This window comes from Macaca fascicularis, chromosome 3, assembly GCF_037993035.2.
Source record: "Macaca fascicularis isolate 582-1 chromosome 3, T2T-MFA8v1.1".
NCBI classification, from domain to species: Eukaryota; Metazoa; Chordata; class Mammalia; order Primates; family Cercopithecidae; genus Macaca; species Macaca fascicularis.
The window spans coordinates 71817692-71843733 of NC_088377.1; the positions used below are offsets into that span (position 1 = coordinate 71817692).

At 40.3% G+C, this 26042-nt stretch overlaps 1 protein-coding gene across 7 annotated transcripts in view; it reads right to left on the reverse strand.

Annotated features, from left to right (window-relative positions):
* The window catches only part of LOC102116109 (uncharacterized), a 139726-nt gene that overhangs the window by 22334 nt on the left and 91350 nt on the right, over nt 1-26042 (reverse strand). For 3 of the 7 annotated variants that reach the window (XM_074034928.1, XM_005549448.4, XM_005549446.4), the window contains exon 1: nt 9033-9182. The exons of 3 other annotated variants lie outside the window; for them this stretch is intronic. Coding sequence is in view for 1 of the 4 variants with exons in the window: in XM_005549446.4 (XP_005549503.3) it covers nt 9033-9035 (3 nt within the window). In the remaining 3 variants the exon portion in view is untranslated. Of the gene's footprint in view, nt 1-182; nt 306-9032; nt 9183-26042 lie in introns of those variants that run through there. One more of the 7 variants, XM_065541897.1, reaches the window with a different exon arrangement.

The following is a 26042-nucleotide window of genomic DNA, read 5'->3' on the forward strand; positions in this document are numbered from 1 at the left end:
AGAGAGAAAGGTGTTATAAAAATTCATGAGTGCAGATGAATAAAGCAAGTTCTTTGAGACCTAAGAAGAGATTTAAGACTCTGACACAGTAATACTGGGAGACTACAACACCTCACAGACACATGGTGAAACCCCATCTCTACTAAAACTACAAAAAATTAGCCAGGCATGGCAGCACGCACCTGTAATCCTAGCTACTTGGGAGGCTGAGGCAGGAAAGTCACTTGAACCTGGGAGGCAGAGGTTGCAGTGAGGCGAGATCATGCCACTGCATTCCAGCCTGGGCAACAAGAGTGAAACTCCATCTCCAAAAAATAGAAAGCAAAAAATATCATTAAAATTGCCAAACTGCCCAAAGAAATTTACAAATCGAATGCTCTTTCTATCAAACTACCAACAACATTCTTGAGAACTGAAAAAACTTGTTTTTAATTTATACAGAACCAAAAAAGAGCCCAAATAGCAAAGGCAACCCTAAGCAAAAAGAACAAAGCTGGAAGCATCACATTACCGGACTTCAAACTATACTATAGGGCTACAGTAACCACAGCAACATGATACCAGCACAAAAACAGGCTCAGAGACCAATGCAACAGAATAGAGAGCCCAGCAACAATATGGCACACCTACAATCACCTTATTTTTGACAAAGCTGACAAGAGAAATGTAGGGGAGATTCCCTATTTAACAAATGGTGTTGTAATAACTAGCTAGCACTATGTAAAAGATTAAAACTCGACTCCCTGCTTACACTATATCCAAAAATAAACACAAGATAAATTAAGGACTTAAATGTAAAACTTAAAATTATAAAATACCCTGGAAGATAACCTAGGAAATACAATTCTAGACATAGAAACGGCCAACGATATTATGAAGAAGATACCAAAAGCAATCACCACAAAACCAAAATTAGATAAATGGGACCAAATTAAACTAAAAAGCATCTTCACAGAAAACAAAAACAAAAACCACAAGAAACTATCAACAGAGTAAACAAACAACCTAAAGAAAAATATTTGCAAACTATGCTTCTGACAAAGACCTAATATCCAGAATCCATAAGGAACTTAAGCAAGTTTACAAGGAAAAAAAAAACCTTATTAAAAAGTAGGCAAAGGACATAAACACATGCTTTTCAAGAGAAAGCAGGTGGGTGTGGTGCCTCACGCCTGTAATCCTAGCACTTTGGGAGGCTGAGGCGGGCAGATCACAAGGTTAGGAGTTCGAGACCAGCCTGGCCAATATGGTGAAACCCCATCTCTACCAAAAAAAAATACAAAAATTAGTCGAGCATGGTGGGGCGTGCCTGTAATCCCAGCTACTTGGGAGGCTGAGGGAGGAGAACTGCTTGAACCCAAGAGGTGGAGGTTGCAGTGAGCCGAGATCGTGCCACTGCACTCCAGCCTGGGTGACAGAGCGAGACTCCATCTCAAAAAAAAAAAGAAAAAACAGAAAGCATACATGTGGCTAACAAGCATATTTAAAAATTGCTCATCACTAATCATTAGAGAAATGCAAACAAACAAAAAACAAAACAAAACACCACAATGAGATACCATCTCACACCAGTAAGAATGGCAATTACCAAAAAAGTCAAAAAGTAATAGATGTGCTGGCAAAGTTGCAGGGTAAAGAGAATGCTTATACTCTGCTGGTGGGAATGTAAATTAGTTCAACCATTGTGAAAAGCAGTGTGACAATTCCTTGTGGGGAAAAGAAAGAGATCAGCCTGTTACTGTGTCTATATAGAAAGAAGTAGACATAAGAGACTCCATTTTGTTCTGTATTTAAGATGCTGTTAATCTGTGACCCTACCCCCAACCTTGTCCTTGCAAGAGACATGTGCTGTGGTAACTCAAGGTTTAATGGATTTTGGGCGTGCAGGGTGTGACTTTGTTCCTAGATAAGCTAGGTATTGTCTAAGGTTTCTCCTCATGTGATAGACTGAAACTATGCTGCCAAAAGGTTTATGGAGATGTTTGCATATGCATCTCAAGGCACAGCTTTGTCCTTTGAACTTATTCATGTCACAGAGGTTTTTGTTCATATGTCTTACTGCCGATTTCCTCTTTTTTCTTTGTTTATATTGTCCTGCCACTCCCCTGTCTTTAAGATGGTAAAGATAATTATCAATAAATACTAAGGGAACTCAGAGACCGGGGCCGGCGTGGGTCCTCTGTAAGCTGAGCGCCGGTCCCCTGGGCCCCGCTTTTCTTTCTCTATACTTTGTCTCTGTGTCTTATTTCTTTTCTCAAGTCTCTCGTTCCACCTAACGAGAAACACCCACAGGTGTGGAGGGGCAGGCCACCCCTTCATTCCTTACAAAACTAAAAACAGAATTACCATTTGACCCACCTCCTAATTAGATATATAGCCAAAGAATATAAATTATTCTATCATAAAGACCCATGCACATGCATGTTCACTGAAGCACTATTCGTAGTACCAAAGACCCTCAATGGTAAGCTAAAGAAAATACATTATGGTTGGGCACAGTGGTTCATGCCTGTAATCCCAGCACTTTGGCAGGGTGAGGCAGGTGGATTGCGTGAGCTCAGGAGTTGGAAAGCAGCCTGGGAAACATGGCAAAACCCCATCTCTACAAAAAATACAAAAAGAAAAATTAGCCAGGCATGGTGGTGCATGCTATAGTCCCAGCTACTTGGGGGGCGTAGGTGGGAGAATTGCTTGAGCCCGGAAGATTGAGATTGAGGCTGCAGTGAGCCAAGATCACGCCACTGCACTCCAGCCTGGGCGACAAAGTGAGACCCTGTCTTCAGAAATAAATAAAATAAAGATTTAATAAAAACAAAATATGGTACATAAAAATAATGGAATATTGTATGGCCATAAAACAAGAACAAGATCATTTTCTTTGCAACAACATGGATGGAGCTGGAGACCATTATCCTCAGAAAACTAATGCAGAAACAGAAAACCAAATGCATGCTATCATTTATAAGAGCTAAATAATAACACATGGAGACAATAAGAGAAACAACAGACAACACTGAGGCCTAGTTGAAGGTAGAGGGTGGGAGGACAAAGAGGATCAGGAAAAAAATACCCATTTGGTTCTACGCTTAGTACCTCAGAGACAAAATAATCTACACCAAACACCCACAACACAGTTTTGCCTATAGAACAATCCCGCATGTGTACCCCCAAATCAAAAATAAAAGTTAAAAGACAAAAGATCCATGGGTGGGGGAAGAGTGCAATGTAGGTGGAAGGACTGGTTTGTGCTACAGATAGTGGCCCAGGTGGGGCTGTCCTCTGATGTATTTGTGTCCATGCGGGCAGATGAGATTATGAACAGGTGGTGCAGAATGCAGAACCCCAGGTTGGGGGAGAAAGCATGTTGCTGCTGCAGATTCAGTGTCTGGAGATGGAGATATGCCAGGACACTTGTAGACAATTTTGTGGGCAAGAAACAGGTTCAAAAATGCTGCGGTGAAATTCCTGAGGGTGGTGCCTAGTCCTGGGAGGAGTGTGTGCACATCAATGTCTGGTGAGTATGTTTGTGAGTGGGTGGGAATCATGCGGTGGCAGCTGTGGGGAAAGGATGTCTGTTATCAGAGCTTCTTTCCTCTAAGTTTTCAGTCCTCTCTCACCATGGCAGGAGACCTGGAATCCTAGGACAATGGGCAGTGTGACAGCCTGTGTACAGGAGAGCAGAGCCTCCCATTCCCAGACACCCAGAGTTCCATTCCAGGTCAGACCTCTGTGATATCTTTCTTCTGTCCCCAAATCTACAGATTGGTGAACACCAAGCAATTCTCCAACACCAACTCATTTTCTAACATTTGAATTCTGACACTATCCAGAGTCAGCACAGACCCTGATTCAGGGCTCAGTCCCACAACATTGTCCTCACTGCAGATGTCAGTCACAAACCTCATGGGTCCATCTATTCTTCTTAGCTACTGCTTAAAAACTGAGGACTCCTATAACCTCCCTCCAGTTCAATAATTTGATAGAGCTGCTCACAGAACTCAGCAAAACACTGTAGTTATGTTGACCAGTTTATTATAAATGATACAACCTGGGAAAAGTCAAATGGAAAAAATGTATAGGATAGAAAAAAGATGTAGGGAAAAATGAAGCACACAGATAATCATGGTAAACAGCTGTGATTAATAAAATTCTCCATTCTTTGTGTTCTCCAGGAACAGTTTATGGAAAGAACCACCCTTACCATTATGACTTAGATGGTACACTCTTACCTTACATACCACATAGCCAGATAAAGACTGCACATTTTATTTTTCTCATTAAAAAAATCAGCTGAATTTGGCTTCAGTGGTCAAAAGAAAAATACTTTATTTTTTTTGTGTGTGAGACGGAGTCTTGCTCTGTCACCCAAGCTGGAGTGCAATGGTGCCACTCGGCTCACCGCAAGCTCCACCTCCCAGGTTCACACCATTCTCCTGCCTCAGCCTCCTGAGTAGCTGGGACCACAGGTGCCCGCCACCACACCCGGCTAATTTTTTGTATTTTTAGTAGAGACGGGGTTTCACCATGTTAGCCAGGATGGTCTCGATCTGCTGACCTCGTGACCTGCCGGCCTCAGCCTCCCAAAGTGCTGGGATTACAGGCGTGAGCCACCACGCCCGGCCAAATATACTTCTTAATCAAACTTTACTTATCTCCTTCCCATCAACTCCTGCACTTTGAGCTACCTTCAGTCTAAGCCAACATACAACCCCACTTTATGTCCCTCCTAAGAACATACTGACTTCAGGGTAAAACATTCTCTCATCTAAAATCTGATTTTTTTTTTTTTTTGAGAGAGAGTCTTGCTCTGTCACCCAGGCTGGAGTGCAGTGACGCTCAGTTCCCTGAAACCCCCATCTCCTGGGTTCAAGGGATTCTCCTGCCTCAGCCTCCTAAGTAACTGGGATTACAGTCACCCACCACCACACCCAGCTGAGTTTTGTCTTCCAAAGTGCTGGGATTACAGGTGTGAACCACCATGCCAGGCCTAAAGTTTGTTTCCCTCTATTTGCAGTTCCCCGCCCACCTTCTTACTAATCTTGTTTGCTCTTCCCTATGAAAGAAAGCCCTTGTCTGCCTAAACTTTGCAGTCCTTAAAGATCTTATAGTTGGTACTTCCTCCTGCTGCAATACTCCTTTGGAATTCAAATGTTTTTACATAATTCTAACTTTGTTTTATTTCAGAAAGTAACTGCCAGGCTGGGCACGCATGTCTGTAATCCCAACACTTTGGAAGGCCGAGGTGGGTGGATCAGTAGGTCAAGAGATGGACACCATCTTCACCAACATGGTGAAATCCTGTCTCTACTAAAAATACAAAAATTAGCTGGGTATGGTGGCACCTGCCTGTAGTCCCAGCTACTCAGGAGGCTGATGCAGGAGAATCACTTGAACCCGGGATGCAGAGGCTGCAGTGAGTCTAAATTGCACCACTGCACTCCAGCCTGGCAACAGAGCAAGACTCCATCTCAAAAAAAAAAAAAAGGAAAAAAAAAAAAAAAGAGTAACTGCCTCAAAATAAACTACCTCTAGAAACTGCCTCAAAACAATGACAGCTTTATCTTCAGTAAGACCCTCCCAATCCCCTTCCATCTTAATGTTAACTCCATCTGCCTGTGGGTCCCCAGCTTTCCAGGGCTCTGTAGCTTCTCTCAGTATAAAGGCTTCTTCCATGGTTGGGGTGAGCAGGCTGGGACATCTGCAGGGGAGGCTCCCCAAAAAGAACCTAACTGGGCCTTTAATAATCTCTTTTTGCAGGCTCAATAACAGCCCTATGGCTGGAGTCACTGGGCTGAAGCTTTAATTTCCATGTTAGAGTCACTCTCTTGGTTTTTGAAACTAAGTGTCTGAAAAATCCAGCAAAATTACTCAAACACAGTATAAATATGAGTGAAGGAAATTTTAAGGTGCTTACATTTCACACTTCAATAAGAAAAGCAAAACTATCTATTACCTTCAGACAACAGATTCATTATTTTATTACTTCCATTAAAAATCATGTAGTCATATGGGAACACTTTTAGTAGGTACCAAGTTTAATCTCATAAAATTTAGCATGCAACTCAGAAATCAAGATTAGATGGTACAGAACGGACATATTCACTGTAACAAATTTACTCTGCAAAGTGAATCTATGTAACTCACCAATTATCTACCACATTTTCTTGTGGAAATGTATTCATTTTCTACAGCCAAAATGGAAGAGAGATTATCCCTATTCTTTTTCTTGGTAGCATTCTAAAAGCTAAGCCTTAGAATTATGTTTGTAATTACCCAGCCATAAAAAACACAAGTGGGCTAGGCGTGGTGGCTCACACCTGTAAACCCAGCACTTTGGGAAGCCAAGGTGGGTAGATCACGAGGTCAGGAGTTCGAGACCAACCTGACCAACATGGTGAAACCCCATCTCTACCAAAAATACAAAAATTACCCAGGTATGGTGACATGCACCTGTAATCTCAGCTACTCAGGAGGCTGAGGCAGCAGAATCGCTTGAACCTGCGAGGCAGAGGTCGCAGTGAGCCGAGATCACACCACTGCACTCCAGCCTGGGTGACAGAGCGACAGTCTGTCTCAACAACAACAACAACAACAACAAGTGAGAAAATTCCTAAATTCATTCTGGGAAAAAAGAAAAAGGTAAAAGAATTTTTAACAAATGGAATATGTGATTAGATATTAATTTTCTTCCTGAAACTCACCTCTTTTATGACCTTTGTAAATATGCCTTACCTTTCAAGCTCTAATAAAATGAAAGTCAAAATAAGTAAAAAAAATCTTTTCAAGATGACAAACCCAGGAAGTGGCAGTGCTGATCAGAACACAGATTTGTCAGCAGGCGTGGTGTCTCACGCCTGTAATCCTAGCACTTTGGGAGGCCAAGGCAGGAGGATTGTCTGAGCTCAGGAGTTCAAGACCAGCCTGGGCAACACAGTGAAACCCAGTCTCTACTAAAATACAAAAAACTAGCCGGGCGTGGTTGTGCGTGCCTGTAATTCCAGCTACTCGGGAGGCTGAGGCAGGAGAATCACTTGAATCCGGAAGGCAGAGGCTGTAGTGAGCTGAGACCACGCCACTGCACTCCAGCCTGGGCAACAGAAGGAGACTCAGTAACCACCCTCTCAGAAGACACTATACCCCAGGTGTATTTTACTTTGCAAGTTCTTGTACCATCTCACTGGGGTCAAGTTTTCTGTTCGTTTGTTTGAGACAGTCTGGAGGCTGGAGTGCAGCGGCATGATCTCAGCTCACTGGAATCTCCCCCTCCTCGGTTCAAGCGATTTCCCTGCCTCAGCCTCCTGAGTAGCTGGGATTACAGGCATGCACCACCACGCCTGGCTTATTTTATTATTTGTATTTTAGTAGAGGCGGGCTTTCACCATATTGGCCAGGATGGTCTCGATCTCCAGGACGGGTTTTGTTGTATCTTTTGGAATACTTTTTTTTTTTTTCTTTCACAAATCTTACAGAATCCTGGGGACAGAAATAATTTTGGTGTTTTCCTCCCAATACCAGTATCTGATGGGCTGACCAGCAATGTTTCTCCAAGAAATGAAAGCTGGGTTGAGTGAAGACAATCTTAGTATCTCAAGGAGTAAGCTTTTCAAAGGAAGAGTAGCCCAGGAGATGCCTCTCGGTCCCAGGGCATCCACCTGTTCCCTTGAGAGGCTACATTCCATACTTCAGGTTGTTCTACGAGAGAAAATGACCCAGGAGCTGATATTTACTAGACGCTCGAGCAAACATTGCCATGGAAGGTATCTTGCCCCAGACAGTACTGAAAAATAACTGAAGGGTGGCTGAGAACACATCACCCCCTAAAGTTTCCAAAGGGAAAGCAATCATGACCCAAAAACATTCTGATAAGATCACTGTGCCTAAGGAAGATAAAAAGAAAAGAGGCACAGAGATTTACAATACAACGTTAGCGGATTATTCTTTGCTTTCTTCTCATAGGAGATATTTACAAACAGGAAACAAATCTTTTAAAACGTGCCAGCCAATGCTTTGTCAAAAGTGATTAATTAAAATACGGCATCGAAAATGTACACTAAAGGAAACACAGTTGATAATGCGAATTAGGGAGGGTAAGTAGGCATTTGGGAATGTCAGAAGGACCTGGAAATTTAGTATTTTACTGCAAGCCAGAGTTAAGCTGGAGGAATGGGGGATGGGGGGTAGACTTGAGACCCTGCTTGGGACACATGTGCAAATTGCAGGGGAAAATCAGTCCCTTGTGGATGTGAAAATAATTAAGTGGCAGGCAATTAGACTGAGGTGGCTCTAGTCCCTGGGTTCCAACTTTGAAAAAATCAAACTCGAATGTATTTTTGGCGGAGGGAAGGGAGGGTAAATAACACTGAGGGAACAAAATTCAGGCTTAACCAACTGTAAACTGACCACCTCTGATTACATGACCAGGAAATTTCCACCTTAATCATACAAATTAAAAAACGACGTAACTGTACCTAACCGATTATTAAACTTTTTTTCATCATGCATCTTATAAAAGTGTTTGCTTTAAGCCCTTCCCATGGACCACAAACTACAAACCATAGCTGGGTGCTCCAAATTTCCTGAATCGCTCTTTGATTAAGGGTTCTTTAATAAAAATACCTTCACTCCCATAAATTTTTAATAGGAAAAAAGAGGACCTGGGAACCGCACAGACCAAAGCTCTTTCCATTCATAAACCCCGCACCCGAGTCAGGATTCTCCTCTGACGATTCTCCCGTCGTCCCTGCACACTCGGCGAGAGATGCGGTTCTGCGGCTGCAGAGCTGCCCACAGAGGGCTCCAGGCCAAAGCACAGTCACTGCGCAGGGAGGAGACAGGACGCCCGGAGTCCCGGCTGTCAGCCCAGCCGCCATCTTATGGCTGAAGGAGACTGAGGGCCGAGCTGCGCCAAGGAGAACTCGGGCTGCCGATTTCGGAGCAGACTGCGGGGAGGCCCGAGGCCCGCCACAGCCACTTCCAACCGGTTCCAACCAGACCCTCCCCGTCTCTCGGGATGTCGGACCCAGCAGGCTCACCATTTCTAGGCTTCCAGGGGATCCTGGCGTCTTAGTTGTGAAGCTCCAAGTTCCTGCGGGTAACAGGGTCACATCGGTGACCCTGGACGCAGAGGAGACAGAGCAGTGAAGAGGAGACGTGGAGCGCCGGCTGCAGTAAGAGACAAAGGCCCCGCCAAATCCCGGAAGCTGTGCTGTCCGCTCCAGCTGCGTGCCTGATTGGACGGTTCCCAGCCCAGCGTTCCTGATTGGGTAACGTTTAAGGCCCCCTCCCCTTCAGGCCCTGAGTGACAGGAGATGTGATCAGATGCTGGGCTGAAGGAAGAGTGACAGCCTAAGCTGTAGCCTTTTCAGACAGGGCTTCCTCCCTGAGCTGAGTCAGGCCCACCCTAGAGGGTATTTGCATTTAACCTTGTGAATAAGGCCATATGCATTTATAAATAATATATGGCTATTCACAAATGCAAAGAATATAATACCAATTATTCAAAATTTTCAGATTTTATGACCTTCCTGGCTTCTGGTTTTCTTGTTTTGTTTTTGTTTCTTGTTTTTTGAGACGGAGTCTAGCTCTGTCGACAGGCTGGAGTGCAGTGGCGCGATCTCAGTTCACTGCACCTCTGCCTCCTGGGTTCAAGCGATTCTCCTGCCTCAGCCTCCCAAGGAGCTGAGACTACAGGCACGCACCACCACACCCAGCTAATTTTGGTATTTTTAGTAGAAACGGGGTTTCACCATGTTGGCCAGGATGGTCTTGATCTCTTGGCCTCGTGATCCACCCACCTTGGCCTCCCAAAGTGCTGGGATTACAGGCGTGAGCCACAGCGCCCAGCCGGCTTCTGGTTTTTTAAGCAGGCAGCCTGAAATTTTAAAAATAAGGCAATCCTCTGAAATAAAATGTGGGCGACACATGAATTGTACATTTTTTAGGAGCCAAACTTTAAAAATAAATAAGAAACAAGTGGAATTGATTGTAACAATTTAACCCAATATATCTAAAACCTTATCATTTTAATATGTGCGTGATATGCAATTATTAATAAAGTATATATATTTATTTGGAACTGAATCTTTGAAATTAACTCTGTATTTTACCTTTCTAGCACACTGCAGTTCAGACCAGCCACATTCCAGGCAGCCAGTAGCCACACATGGCCAACAGCTGCCACATTGAAGTGCAGCCCTGACATCAGGACGGTGAAGGGCCTGAACATCCCTTTTCTGCCAGAAGTGAAGGGACAGCCTCTCTTTACCAACATCCTTCTTCAGTTTTGAGGATGGAACAGATAGTCACCATAGAAAGAGCAGAGGGCAGCAGGAATAAAATAACCACAGGTACACCACTGCTGGCCACCTGTTGCCCACCTTTCTTCCAGAGATCGGACAGTAAACAAAAGATGATGGGGCCACAGGAGATTAAAACTCTATGTCTTCAGATCTCTCCACAGTCATCACTTCCAGTGTTTAGATGTAGAGAAAATAGATTCAAGGTAAACTTATCTTGCTATTTGGCCTGGCCCTAGTGGCCAGGGTGTGTTTATCTGTTTTCTCCTGTGGTGTGGGGATTATGTGAGTACAACTACCAATCACATGCAAACATGCTTACATATTTTTCTGCATTACTCAATATTGCTCTTACAAAACATCCAACTTTAAAGCAGAAAAAAAAATCAGTACCTTTAGGGTGCCAACTGTTGGAAGGTAACTATAACAACCACTAATCAACCTGCCATTAAATCCTGGCATCCTAACTGCACTGGGTGCATGTATTAGTTAGGTATTACAGCATGACAAACCAACCAAGACTTTTTTTTTTTAAATACGAAGTTTCGCTCTTGTTGCCCAGGCTAGAGTGCAATGGCGCAATCTCAGCTCACGGCAACCTCCGCCTCCTGGGTTCAAGCGATTCTCCTGCCTCAGCCTCCCAAGTAGCTGTGATTACAGGTATGCGCCACCACGCTCGGCTACTTTTGTATTTTTAGTAGAGTCAGGGTTTCTCCTTGTAGGTCAGGCTGGTCTCAAACTCCCAACCTCAGGTGATCCACCCACCCCAACCTCCCAAAGTGCTGGGATTACAGGCATGAGCCACCGTGCCCAGCCCAGCCAAGGCTTCTTAGCTCACAATTGAAATGGTCAGTCATTTAAGCTGGGCTCAGTGGAGCAATTCTTCTGATCTCAGCTGAGCTCCTTCAGACATGTGTTATCAGCTGCTTGTTAACTAGGCAGCTGTGCTTCTGGATGTGAGCTTCTGCTTCTGGAGCTGTCAACAGGGACACCTTGCTTCTCCTCCCCCATGGTATGTTATCCTCCAGCTGCCTAGCATGGGCTTTTTTTCATGGAGATGGCAGCACTGTGAGAGAAAAACAGAAGCATTCAAGACTGCTAGTCCCCAAACTAGCACACTGTCATGTTCACATATTTTTACTGCCTTGAGCAAATGAGGCCAGCCAGATCTAGGTTTCAGAAAACAGATTCTGGATCTCAATGGGAACAGCTGTAAAAGTCCCTGGCAATGGGCATGGATATAGAAGGGATAAAAAATTGCTACTATTTTTGCAATCAGTATCATTCTGCCTTATTTTTTGCATATGTGGTTTATAGAACTCTTGCACATCAAGAAACTTGTCCAAAGACCCACAGCTACTAAGTGGCTGGGCTGAGATTCAGGATCAACTCTGTCTGACCCCAAAGCCCATGCACCTCCATAAATAACACTACTAAAGTAACTGCCTTAGATGCTTGAGATCCTGGCGAGTGACACTTCTAGAATAGATGCCAGATTCCTTTTGAATTTGTGACCATATAGTACTGTTTAATTATTGGTAATACTCCTCTCAAGAACTGCAGATGCACTCAGTGGCTCATATCTGTAATTTTAGCACTTTGGGAGGCTGAGGTGGGAGAATCACTTGAGCTCAGGAGTTCAAGTGCAGCATGGGCAACATAGTAAGATCCTGTCTTCATGAAAAAAGCTAAAAAATTAGCTGGGCATAATGGTATAATGGTGCATGCCTGTAGTCCCAGTCACTCGGGGAGCTGAGGGAGGAGGATTGCTTGAGCATAGAAGGTCAAGGCTGCAGTGAGCCATAACTGGTTACACCACTGCACCTAGTCTGGGTGATACGGTGAGAGCCTATCTCGAAAGTTAAAAAAAAAAAAAGAAAGAAATTGCAGAAGCATTTTGAAAGAATGTAGAATAATTCAGGAAAATCACTGAGGGATGAGTTTAGAAAATGAAAGCCCAACACATTATTTTTTATTGTAAAAAATTTGAAAACTTAAAAACAACCAACTTTAAAACCAATCAGAGTTTAATTGAGCAAAAAATAATTTGCAAATCAGGCAGCCTGTGGATCCAGAAGTAGGCTCAGAGAGACTCCAGCACAGCCACCTGGTGGAAAAAGATTTATGGACAGAAAAAGCAAAATGACACAGAGAAAATGAAAGTGAGGTACTGAAACAGCCAGATGGATTACAGCTTGGGATTTGCCTTATTTGAACATTGTTTGAACAGTTAACTTTTTTATTGGCAAAAACAGAGTGGTTGGTACAAGAATGTGTTACAGTCTACTTACATATCTAGTTAGGTTTCAGTTTACTATCTTGAAAAACACCTATTGACCAAACTTATACAGGAAAGGGGGCAGGTTTAGGCTATAATTAATTTAACAATTTCTCCCATTTGGTTACCTTCTCAATTTTCAGATGTAGACCAAAACTTTAAGACATTGATATCACTCTGTCACCATTAAAAATGTACTTATTTAGTTTCAAATCTCACTGTGAAGTAAGAGAACTGTGGGTTTTGTAAAGTGGAAATAAGGGCTTCAGGTTATTATATTTTTTAAAGGCTTACAGTAAGAGGACCTCCTTGTGTTAAAATCTACTGTTTACACAAGAAAAACAAAACCTGGCCTATAGATCTTAAGGATCTACCTCTTTCCTTAAATTTTCAGTTTATGTGACATTTAGCATGAGGGACTCTATTTTGGTTTGGTTTGGTCTGTTTGGGCCTAGTGCACACGCTCAGTCACGAATAGTGGCCTCTGATAATTTTGTTTTAAAAATTCTTTCCATTTGGTTAAGTTCTCATGTAGGTCAGATTGTGACCAAAACTCAGGGCCTTAGCGCCACTTAGTTTCCATTCTTTTGGGTTTTTGTCCTTATCTGTTATGTTATAGGTTATGGTGTCCTCATGGTCACATATGTCTTTGAGTTTTTGTTATTCCAGTTAATTAGAAACCATTTGACATTCTAGAGATGACTGCATGCAAACATTTATAACTTTTGAGAGAATACAGTGCGGTAGGGAGACTACTATTTTGACATCAGGAGGGTAATACCAAGAGATTGAAGTATGCTTTTTAGCCAGGGTCCCCATGAACAAACCAACTAAAATTAAATAAATCAAATAATTCGCTAGATAAACATCTATTCATTTCAACCAAGCATCCTGTTCATTAATCTCCTGTAACTGAATCTCTGTAATAGCCAATGTATTTCTCTAGTGCAAATACAAGTATTAGCAACTGCACAGATACTTCTTTGTTTATCCAGTAAGCAATCCAGAGAAATTCATTATTTAGCACAACTTTAACAAGAAAGTTTAAAGTCTATCATGTAACCAACCATAGCCTTTACGGTAGAATCTGCTATAGAACCAATTATGGGGGATAAATTTCTAACCATCGCCTCATTTACTCTAAACCATGGCAAAAAAAGACCTAAAAATTATGCCCATTCAGAGGAGTAATGGCTTCCTGGCAATGCTCCCTAACCAATTCTGAACAAGCTCTCTTTAACTTATGAAGTAGGTTAACAGCAGTGGACCAATATTCTGTTTCTGGTATTATAAGGCAACAAATGTCCCATTAAAATTTCTCACCTACGCTGGCCCTTCATCTTTTACCTATCAAGGCCTAAGTTTGTTCTTATATAAGGTTTGGTGCAAAATTCTCTACATATAAAAGTATAACCCATGAGTGCACACAAGAGACCCCTTTTTTATTTTTGTTATTTATAGAGCCATAAAAAAATCTGTGAACTAAGAGTGTCATGATAGCAGAGATGTCTTGATTTTTGATCTTGTGTAAACAGCTATTTACATCAAGGTTGCCGTCTTCTTTTGAGAAGAATCTTCCCTGGTTAGCTTTACCTTAACAATTGCAAGAGATTGGAGGGCCCCTTCTGAGTTATAAGATTATCAAATCAAGGTTCAAGATCCTCAAGTCTTGCTGCAGTGCAGATGCAAGCAGACTCAATCTCTGGGTTCAAGAGTATAAAGAGTTAGCCGGGCGCGGTGGCTCAAGCCTGTAATCCCAGCACTTTGGGAGGCCGAGACGGGCGGATCACGAGGTCAGGAGATCGAGACCATCCTGGCTAACACGGTGAAACCCCGTCTCTACTAAAAAAAAAGTACAAAAAACTAGCCGGGCGAGGTGGCGGGCGCCTGTAGTCCCAGCTACTCGGGAGGCTGAGGCAGGAGAATGGCGTAAACCCGGGAGGCAGAGCTTGCAGTGAGCTGAGATCCGGCCACTGCACTCCAGCCTGGTTACAGAGCGAGACTCTGTCTCAAAAAAAAAAAAAAAAAAAAAAAAAAAAAAGAGTATAAAGAGTTTTACAATCCTCAGTCAGTAGACTATTAGCTTTCTTTACCTGGTGAAAATATGCTTGGCCATAATGCATTAAAGCCTTGCTGAATTTAGTGATAATTAGACTTCAGTAGCAGAAGATGCATGAGGTTCTATTATTAGGGGCATAGGCCTTCCAGTGACTATTTTATAAGAGTCAACACATTTTTTCCACTCTAAGTGGATCTGATTGTCATCAATCTGCAACTGCAAAAGCAATCCAATCAATTTACTTAGCTTTGCTCAATACTAGTGGATCTATAATACTTTATTTAACCGTTTTACAACTATTCTAATGAAATAAGTATCCTTATCATTGGAGACTTTTTCAGAAATGTCCCATGAAGAAAACATGTTTCCTAATATCCTTTAAGCTTCTGTTATAACATCAGCCTTCTTGCATAAGAAAGCTTTTATACTACCAGGAAACATGCATTAAAAATTACAATAAAATATCTGTATAAATGTTTAACTGGCCTACCATGTAGCAGAAATGTACACAAAGTTTCAGTTGTCTTCTTAGGATTGTATGTTTTGTTTGTTAGTTTTTTTGAGATGGTGTAACATATATAATCTACAGTTGCTTCTTGGGGGCATACTAAGCATGTCTGCTAGGTCTAGTTATTTTTACCTTTTTACCTTTTTTGTATCTTTAGTAGAGACGGGGTTTCATCATGTGGCCAGGCTGGTCTCAAACTCCTGATCTTGTGATCTGCCTGCGTCAGCCTCCCACAGTGCTGGGATTACAGGCGTGAGCCACCGCGCCTGGCCAATGTTTTAGTATTTTAACACAAAAATGACTCAGAAATGTTATGATTATTATTAAATTACCATAATATGATTTTAATATTTTAAATTATAGAAAAAGATTTTGAAACTATGAAACAGGCATTATTCTCATTGTATTTCCCAGTCATCTTCGCTCTTAAGTAAGCATGCGGCACACAAGGTAGCTATGAAAGGCAGGTTTTGAGTAAGTCGTGAATTTACATACCAGGTGTGGAGCACAGGGCAGAAGAAAAATCCATCCTCTTAAAGAAGAGCGAGGAGGCAAAGCTGGAACAGAGAAGAAGGAGTCATATTGGGCTTGATTCTGTCTGGTAGCTGCCAGTGTAGGCACTGAGAACTTGTTGCCAAGCCTCAACGTGGCCACCCATCCTGACACCTGAGTCCACAGGCTCAAAACCAAAAATTTGCTGAAGTATTGAATTATATTTAAATGATTATTATGAAGACTTTTTTTTTTTTCCTTGAGATGGAGGAGTCTTACTCTATTGCCCAGGCTGGAGTGCAGTGGCATGATCTTGGCTCACTGCAACCTCTGCCTCCCAGGTTCAAGTGATTTTCTGCCTCAGTCTCCCAAGTCACTGGGATTACAGGCACCCACCACCACACCCAGCTAATTTTTGTGTTTTTAGTAGAGATGGGGTTTTGCCATGTTGGCTAGGTCTGTCTCGAACTACTGACCTCAAGTGATTTGGCCTCCCAAAGTGCTGGGATTATAGGTGTGAGCCACTGTGCCGGGCCTACAAAGCTATTTCTATTTAACCAACAAGTTAAAAACTACCTTCATTTGCCAAGTATGGTCACATACACATAACACATATAGACATAAGGACAAAAATATAGAAGCAGATCTTATAGCTTTTCTAAACAATTTTAATCTGCTGGCTTTTAAATACTTTTTATTTTTCTCATTTAGCCTATCAATCTTCCAGTTGCCTGTTTCATTGCTGCAAGCAATTTTTATCTAGGCAACAAGTTTGCGTTCCTAATGGGACAACTTAGGTGAAACAAAAAATGTATATTTCTAAAGCACAGAACTAACAATTTAGGCTAAAATGTTGTATTATTTTTTCAACCAACGAAAATACAGTGTAAGTAAAAGTTTAGTTAAGAGAAGATGGTCAGAAAAGCATATTAAATGTATGATTTGTGTAAATTTAAAACAATTCTAATTTTTTTTTTTTTTCTGTCACCCAGGCTGGAGTGAAATAGCCTGATCTTGGCTCACTAAAACCTCCGCCTCCTGGGCTCAAGCAATTCTATTGCCTCGGCCTCCAAAGTAGCTGGGATTACAGGCACCTGCCACCACACCTGGCTAATTTTTTTTTTTTTTTTGTATTTTTAGTAGAGATGGGGTTTCACCATGTTGGCCAGGTTGGTCTCAAATTCCTGACCTCAAGTTATCCACCCTCCTCAGCCTCCTAAAGTGCTGGGATTACAGGCATGAGCCACAATGTTCAACCAAATATTTTTAATGTATTGCAGACACCTTACAAATGGAGATTTCCTTTATAGACATAGTTTTTTTTTTTTTTTTTGGACAAAAGGATTTCAAGATAAATTTCAGGAAGTCGTAATTTAGTTCAAAAGGTGGTCTTTCTAACTTTGCTACTGTTTCTTAGCTATAATTACTGAGTTCAGCATGGAGCCTATTAAGAAATAGAGCCAAGAAAAAATTCTCTAAGGCTAGACTAAGCATGGATAAATCTGACAAAGAAGCAAGCCTGCTTTACCTGAGGGTGTACTTTTACAAGCACTTTATTTAGGATAATTTTCTTTTCACCTTCAAGGAGAAATGTCTACGTATCTGTACAGATTTATCACTATCATCAGTTTCTAATTTTCTTTCACTACGGTTAGAGAACACACATTGCATTTGTTAAATATTTAAATTGTATTTTTTATTTCTATGGCATTGAAGCAGTGCATTGGCGTGATCTTGGGTCACTGCAACTCTACCTCCCGGGTTCAAGAGATTCTCATGCCTCAGCCTCCTGAGTAACTGGGACTACAGGCATGCACCACCACACCCAGGTAATTTTTGCATTATTGGTAGAGATGGGGTTTCACCATGTTGGCCAGGCTGCTCTCAAACTCTTGACCTCAAGTGATCCGCCTGCCTTGGCCTCCCAAAGTGCTGGGATTATAGGCATGAGCCACTGCGCCTGGCCCTGTTTAATCTTTTTTATAAGTAATGTTATTATATATATATACCTGTGCTTATATTTGTTATATTATTTTCTTTTCTATATATCTCATGCATTTTGTTACATTTTTCTACTTCTGCTTTGTTTTGCATTAAGAGAACAATTACTGTGTAACATTCTAATTTCTTTCATAATTTTCTTCACATATTTTTGGAATTATACCCTTAGTTGTTTCTCTAATTCTTACAATTAGAATTAGAGATGGAGTCTCGCTCTGTCGCTAGGCTGGCGTGCAGTGGCACGATCTTGGCTCACTGCAACCTCTGCCTCCCAGGTTCAAGTGATTCTACTGCCTCTGCCTCTGGAGTAGCTGGAACTACAGGTGTGCACCACCACGCCCGGATAATTTTTGTATTTTTAGTAGAGATGGGGTTTCACCATGTTGGTCAGGCTGATCTCGAACTCCTGACCTCATGATCTGCCCGCGTTGGCCTCCCAAAGTGCTGGATTACAGGCATGAGCCACCGTGCCCAGCCTATATTCATATTTTTATACAATTGTTTGAAATGAACTAAAATCATAAAGAAAAAGTAATATTCTTTTATACTTTCTTTTGTAATAACAATTACATTTACCAATACTCTTTGTCATTTTATGTGAATTCAAATTATCTGTGGTCAGTTGATTTTAGCCTTAAGAATCTTCATTCAATATTTTCTGTAAGATGGGTTGGCTAGCACCAAAGTTTCTCAGTTTTTTTGCTCTGGAATGTGTTTATTTTACATTTAGTTTTAATAAATATATTTTCTCAATATAGGATTTTTACATGACAATTTTTCTTTGAGGAATAAAAAAATTGCAATTGATCGTGAAAGGCTTTCAAGAGTTATTAGTTTTAATCATTAAAACCTTAATAACTGAGGCTTATATAGTTTACTAACTAAAGCCTTTATAACTAAGGTCTTAGTTATTATAAATATATTTTCTTAGTACAGGATTTTTACATGACAGTTTTTCTTTGAAAAATAGAAACGAATTTCAATTAAACTTGAAAGGCCTTTCAAGAGGACAAATCAATACCTAAAAATGCCAACTGGGTTAACATAGGAAGGCCTATCAATGGCAGAACATAATATATTAAATTGGGTTGGAGAGAGCAGTGAGAATAAAACTTGTGGACAATAAAAGTATATAAGGTGAGCCAGGCGCGGTGCTCATGCCTGTAATCCTAGCACTTTGGGAGGCTGAGGCAGGTGGATCACCTGAGGTCAGGAGTTTAAGACCAGCCTGGCCAACATGGTGAAACCTTGTCTCTACTAAAAATACAAAAACACAGCCAGGCATGGTGTCAGGTGCCTGTAATCCCAGCTACTCTGGAGGGTGAGGCAGGAGAACCACTTGAACTCGGGAGGCGGGATTTGCAGTGAGTCGAAGTCACACCACTATACTCCAGCCTGGACAACAAGAGCGAAACTCTGTCTCAAAAAAAAAAAAGAAAAGAAAATGAAAAATTATATAAGGTGATAAGGTGAGTAGTTCTGACTGAGGTCAAATGAGGAGCTATTATTATTATTCTTTTTTTTATTTATTTTTTTGAGACGGAGTCTGGCTCTTGTTGCCCAGGCTGGAGTGCAGTGGCACAATCTCATCTCACTGCAGCCTCTGCCTCCCAGTTCAAGCTATTCTCCTGCCTCTTCGTGATCTGCCCGCCTCAGCCTCCCAAAGTGCTGGGATTATAGGCATGAGCCACCGTGCCCAGCGGAGGAGGAATTTTTTAAAGAATCAAAGATGACACATGACAGCATATCATGCTGAACATAAACCAGCTGAACTGTTGTTCTGTTTTAAGATTCATAGGTTTACAGAAAGAAAAAGATTGCTAAAAAGTGGGTACTTTCCTGTTAGTGTATGAAATGAAACACTCCTATGAGCATAAGCCGCAGAGGAGATAGAAGAATGGGTTGACCAAATTAACCACAAGAACTGCTCGATACATCGTATCTAAGTAAGATCTCTTTTTTTGTTGTTGTTCATTTGTTTCTTTTTTTGAGACAAGAGTGAAACTCTTGTCTCCCAGGCTGGAGTGCAGTGGCCCGATCTCGGCTCAGCTCACTGTAACCTCTGCCTCTTGGGTTCCAGCGATTCTCCTGTCTCAGCCTCCCGAGTAGCTGGGACTACAGGTGCCCGCCACCACACCCAGCTAATTTTTGTATTTTTAGTAGAGATTAAAAGGTTAACTTTTAGGTTCAACATAGGTTTCACTATGTTGGCCAGGCTGGTCTTGAACTCCTGACCTCAGGTGATCTACCCACCTCAGCCTCCCAAAGGGCTGGGATTACAGGTGTGAGCTACCACGCCCAGCCAAGATCTCTTGAAGAAGACAGGTTATCTCAAAACTCAGGGAGTTTAAAATGGAGGCATTCTGCTCTTAGTAAATGCACCTAAACAAGTTAGTAGAGAGAAGCGGTGAAAAGCAGCCTGTATTTTGCTCCCATGTCTGGTCCACTGGCTCACAGATGTGTTGTCTGCAAGACTGAGGACTTTGCATATGGAAGTCTGATAGAGGTAGCATTTTTCTAATTCCCACAAAGGTACTTTTGGTGTAATTCTGACTGTGAAAAAACTAGAGACCATTGGAGAATATACGTAGAAGACACCCTGAATCACTTCAACCAGTGGGCATACATTGGGAAATCTGGCACTGTTTTCTATTTATTTTAATGTTTTGGTTATTAGGAGGTATTGGTTTTGTTGCCAAAGACTAAGACCATACAATCTACCAGGCCAAAGTTACCTGGAAAAGTGAGCTCACACAGAATAATTTAAAACCCAGTTATTCCTATTGTGTTTTCTAGTAATTCAGTTCAGTTTTTCCTTTTGTGGCTCCATTTCTAATTATCAGAAAGCTAGGGCTTGTCATCCTTACAGAGTTTACATTAAAATTATGGGCCTGAAGGGGGATGAGCTAATGGCATTACTTCCTTGTAAGTATATATTGGGGGCCTCATCCCTCATACATAGACTCACTTCAGGACTCATTTGGGTAAATGTCTATTTGTCAGCATTATTAACAGTGAGAGTTCAAGACTCAGGTAAGTGATGGAATGAGGTAGAATTTTCTCAATAAAGTGCTAAAATAATTCCCTTCTAATAATTTCAGTAATATATCTTACTGAGTAACAGCTAAATGCAGTAGAATTTTCCAAATTAAAAGATCAATTTCTTGAATTTTATTAGGCTATAAATTTTGAAAGGATTTTAAAAATTTTGAAAGAATTTGTAATATTACCTTTGAATTAGAATTGCATTTACGTTTTCTCATTTTTCTAATTTTAATTTATGGTATATATATAACTAAAATTTTGAATGTTATTATTATAAAAGATATCGGAACTTGTTCAGAATTCAGTCATCCTTTTTTTTTTTTTTTTTTTTGAGACAGAGTCTCGCTCTTATCGCCCAGACTGGAGTGCAATAGAGTGATCTTGGCTCACTGCAACCTCTGTCTACCTGGTTCAAGCGATTCTTCTGCCTCAGCCTGCTGGGTAGCTGGGATTACAGGCGCTTGCCACCATGCCTGGCTAATTTTTGTATTTTTAACTCCTGACCTCAGGTGATCCACCTTTTGTATTTTTAACTCCTGACCTCAGGTGATCCACCTGCCTCGGCCTCCCAAAGTGCTAGGATTACAGGCATGAGCCATAGCACCCGCCCATTTTTTTTTCAGAATTGGAAATACTTTAGTATATTTTATACTCTTTACAACCATTTAAAATTGAGACGTAATAAACCCTAAGATTATTATTCAGCCTTTCTCATTTATTAGCTTGTAGCAGATAACCATAAAAAAGTTTAATTCTGTTATAGCAATTGCTAATACAAAAATGTTCTAATTTTTATAAACTAGAAATAACTGCATTTGGCATTTATTAAATTTTTGTAGAGTTACTAAATAACAGATACAGAAGCTTTTAATAGTAAGTATAATTATAAATATAAACATAAATTCAGTTATAGTATTTCATATCTCATCACGAAACTAAGTTATAAAATATTACTCATGTTAATCGGCTGGGTAACACTTTTTAGCAATAAAATAATAATAATCTGCAAAAATTGAAGAAGATAGCATTCCCTTTTTATTAAAAAAAAAACTCTGGGCCGGGCGCCGTGGCTTATGCCTGTTATCCTAGCACTTTGGGAGGCTGAGGCGGGTGGATCACCTGAGGTCAGCAGTTTGAGACCAGCCTGACCAACATGGTGAAACCCCATCTCTACTAAAAATACAAAAATTAACCAGACATGGTGGTGCACGCCTGTAATCCCAGATACTAAAGAGGCTGAAGCAGGAGAATCGCTGGAATCCAGGATGTGGAGGCTGCAGTGAGCCAAGATGGCACCACTGCACTCCAGCCTGGGTGACAGAGTGAGTCTCTGTCTTAAAACAAAAAAACAAAAACAAAAAAAACTCTGAATTTTTTACTCACACAGTCTCATACAATTTTAAATTTGCAATTTGCTTTTTAAGATATATTCACAAATTTGAAAAGTATGTTTCAATTTTGTTAATAAAATGTATACATTAATGTTTTATTTCAGTAGGGATAGTGTCCTTTTGTTGTCTATGATTCTTAAAATGTAAGACAGAGAGTATGAAGTAAGGGTACTTTGAAATCAAAAGAAAAAAGATATTGATAATAATTATTTGTGACCAATGAGGGCATAAAATTGTTAAGAAAATTAAACAGTACAAAATTATGTAATCACATAAGTGTCTTAATATTAGATAAGACATTTTAAATTCTGTGTGTCTGTGTTGTGGACTTAGAGATAGTAATGTCAGAGAGAAAAGAACTTCAACTACTTTCAGTGTACATGAAAAGCAAAAGATGCTTTCCTTTAAATTCCAATTTCCAACTTGGAAATATCCCTCCAAATTTAATATTTGACAGTATGACTCTCATTATCTCTTTATTGTTATGCACATGGACATGATGACAAAGGATATTGGAAGCCTTTAGATAAAAAAAAGTGTATATTCACTAATAGTTAGGATGATCAGAAAACAATCGACAACAACAACAACAAAAAGAAACAAAAAACTGGCTAGGTGCGGTGGCTCACACCTGTAATCCCAGCACTTTGGGAGGCCGAGGCAGGCAGATTACGAGGTCAGGAGTTCAAGACCAGCCTGACCAACATGGTGAAACCCTCTCTCTACTAAAAATACAAAAATTAGTCAGGTGTGGTGGTGCATGCCTGTAATCCCAGTTACTCAGGAGGCTGAGGCAGGAAAATCACTTGAACCCGGGAGGTAGAGGTTGCAGTGAGCCAAAATTGAGCCACTTCACTCCAGCCTGGGTGACAGAGTGAGACTCTGTCTAAAAAAAACCAAAAAACAAAACAAAACAAAAAACATAAAAAAACTTCCATTAGAACTTTTACGGTTTTCTAATATTGGCAACACAGTATTTGTGACCAAGTCCCTCCAGAGTCTTTCTGTGTGCTACTTTTGCCTATGCTTCCCCTGCCTATGCTTTTTCCTAGGGCATCTGAGAATTAAGTGTCTTGAAATTAGCAATATGCTTGTCAGCAACAATTGTGTTTTCAGTTAGACCCTATACTAAGTCTAATTTCTAATAAATTGTTTATGTATTGCAGTGATTTGATGACGTGATGATTATAATATTTCTTATTCTGTCATTTATGTGCTTAATAAAGATCGTGCATCTTAAATTTCAGTATCCATAATATTTCATGAAAAAGAATATGAATGATGTCAATCTAATACAGAAGAACTTCTTATAGCTTTAATGCAGCAACAATTGATCAAATGCTTTTTAATAAATGCTACAAATGAAGGCATAGCATCAAGTGATGAGAGTTTAATTACATCAATATTCACATTTCAAAAAATCTAAGCTTATCTCAATATAAAACAATAAACTTCAAACATAATTATAACTCTTCAAAGATCAAACTCTTGCTTCTTTTAGTTTTACATAAAAATAAATTATGTATTTTAACTTTTTTTGAGACAAAGTCTTGCTCCGTCACTTAGGCTGGAGTGCAGTGGCGCTATCTTGAGTCACCGTAACCTCCGCCTCCCGGGTTTAAATGATTCTCCTGCCTCAGCCTCTCGAGTAGCTGGGAGGACAGGCGCCACACCACTATGGTTCTGGTAAATTGTTTTAATTTTTAGTAGATACAGAATTTCATCATGTTTGCCAGGCTGGTCTTGAACTCCTGACCTCAAGTAATCCACCTGCCTTGGCCTCTGAAAGTGCTGGGATTGGCATGAGCCACCCAGCCCTGCCTTAATTTTGGATTAATCTCTATAATCAACACTCTGCTTAATGTCTAAAGTGTTGTGTGTGCCTTAGTGATTTCTCCTGTGAATTATCTGATGATTATTTTGGCTATATTTATTTTTTTACATTTACTGAATCTGAAAAATATCATTTAATGTGAACACTTTGCTGTTTTCTAAAATATCGTTTAATATGAACACTCTGATGTTTTCTGATATTTTTAGAACAAACAGTTTTTCTTCATTTATTATATTTGTAGTGTCTGTCTCCAATACAAATTCTCTAAAGTTGAATAAAGTGTGAGCAACTGTTTGAGGATTTTTCTCCAGCATAATTTCTCCTGTGTACAAAAAGATCCATGATATAAGTGAAGGCATTGAACCCATCTTTGTATTTGCAATGTTGTTCTTCACTAAAATTTTGCAATCTAATCTATATTTTGTAAAATGTTTTTAGACAGTAATTACATTTATAACACTACTAGTCAGTATGAACTCTTCCATATCAAGTAAGATAACAGGTATTACAGACATTGCCACATTGCCACATTCTTCACATCTGTAAAATTTTTCTCAGGTTTAAATTTCCTCATGTACAGTAAGGTATAAGAACTGGGAAAAGACTTTGGCACATTCTTTACATTTGTATGGTTTCTATTGGTATGAGTTGCCTTATGATTAGCAAGATTTGAGTGTTAAAAGCTTTGTCCCATTCTATACATTTTCAGGGTTTCCCTCCGGTATGAACTTTCTTATGTTCATTAAGGTGTTAGCTCTGATTAAAGGCTTTGCCACATTCTTTACATTTGTAGAATTTCTTTCTAGGATGTCTAGTAAGGTATGAAAACCATATAAAAGCTCTGCCACGGGCAGATCACGAGGTCAGGAGATCAAGACCATCCTGGCAAACACGGTGAAACCCCGTCTCTATTAAAAATACAAAAAATTAGCCAGGCGTGGTGGCGGGTGCCTGTAGTCCCAGCTACTCCGGAGGTTGAGGCAGAATGGCCTGAACCCAGGAGGCGGAGGTTGCAGTGAGCCAAGATCGCGCCACTGCACTCCAGCCTGGGCGACAGAGCAAGACTCCATCTCAGGAAAAAAAAAAAAAAAAGCTCTGCCACATATTTCCCATTTGTATGGTTTCACTGCAGTATGAATGTCCTTATGTTGCATATAGAAACAATTTAAAGGCTTTGCCACACTCTTCACATTTGTAGGGTTTCTCTCTACTACAAAGTATTATACGTTTAGTAAAAGTTGAAGACTGTGACTATGTCACATTTGTCACATTTATAGATTTCTCTCCAGGATGAATTCTCTTATGTTGAGTAAGGGATGAGGACCACTTAAAGACTCTGCCACGTCTTTCACATTCGTTGGGTTTCTTTTCAGCATAAATTCTCTTAATAATAGACAGGGTAGAGCAAGATTTAACCACTTGGCCACATTCATTACATTTGTAATGTTTCTCTCCAAGATGATTTCCCTTATTTTCAGTCAAGTGTGAGCACTTATTAAAGCCTTTGCCACATTATTTACATTTGTAGGGATTCCATCTGGTATTGATTCTCTGATGTTAACTTAGAATTTAAGACATTTAAAATAATTTGTTACTTTTTTTAACATTTAAAATTACTTTCCCTCCAATATGTCCAGCATGTCTTATGTCTATTTATTATTGAAGATTTACTAAAGACTTTCACACATTTATCACATTGAAAGATTTTGCTATGAATAGTGGATGAACACTGGTTAAGTGCATTGTAACATGCCCCATACACTCACCCACACGTTTTCAGTCTTTTCTTATGTGTAAATTCAGAAGATTGCAGTTTCCATGTCTTCTCAGTATTACACTTTGGAATTAATGTATTATGCTTTGCCCTGGCAATTTATCTTCAGTGAAATAGAAGACACCATTGGAAGAAAGAAAAAAAATTATCCCACTTACTAGACTCCCGTGAATATGCTTTACAAATCTAATGTATAAAGTTCTACCAAGTACAAGAGCAAGATGGCATAATAAAATACCACAGGTCTTTATATACATATACACTTAACAAGAATATACTTAACGAAATTCCATTGTAATAATTCTAAAAATTAAGAGTTTGCAGCACCACAGGTAAGCACAATGCCAAGAGCCAAACAGAAGAAG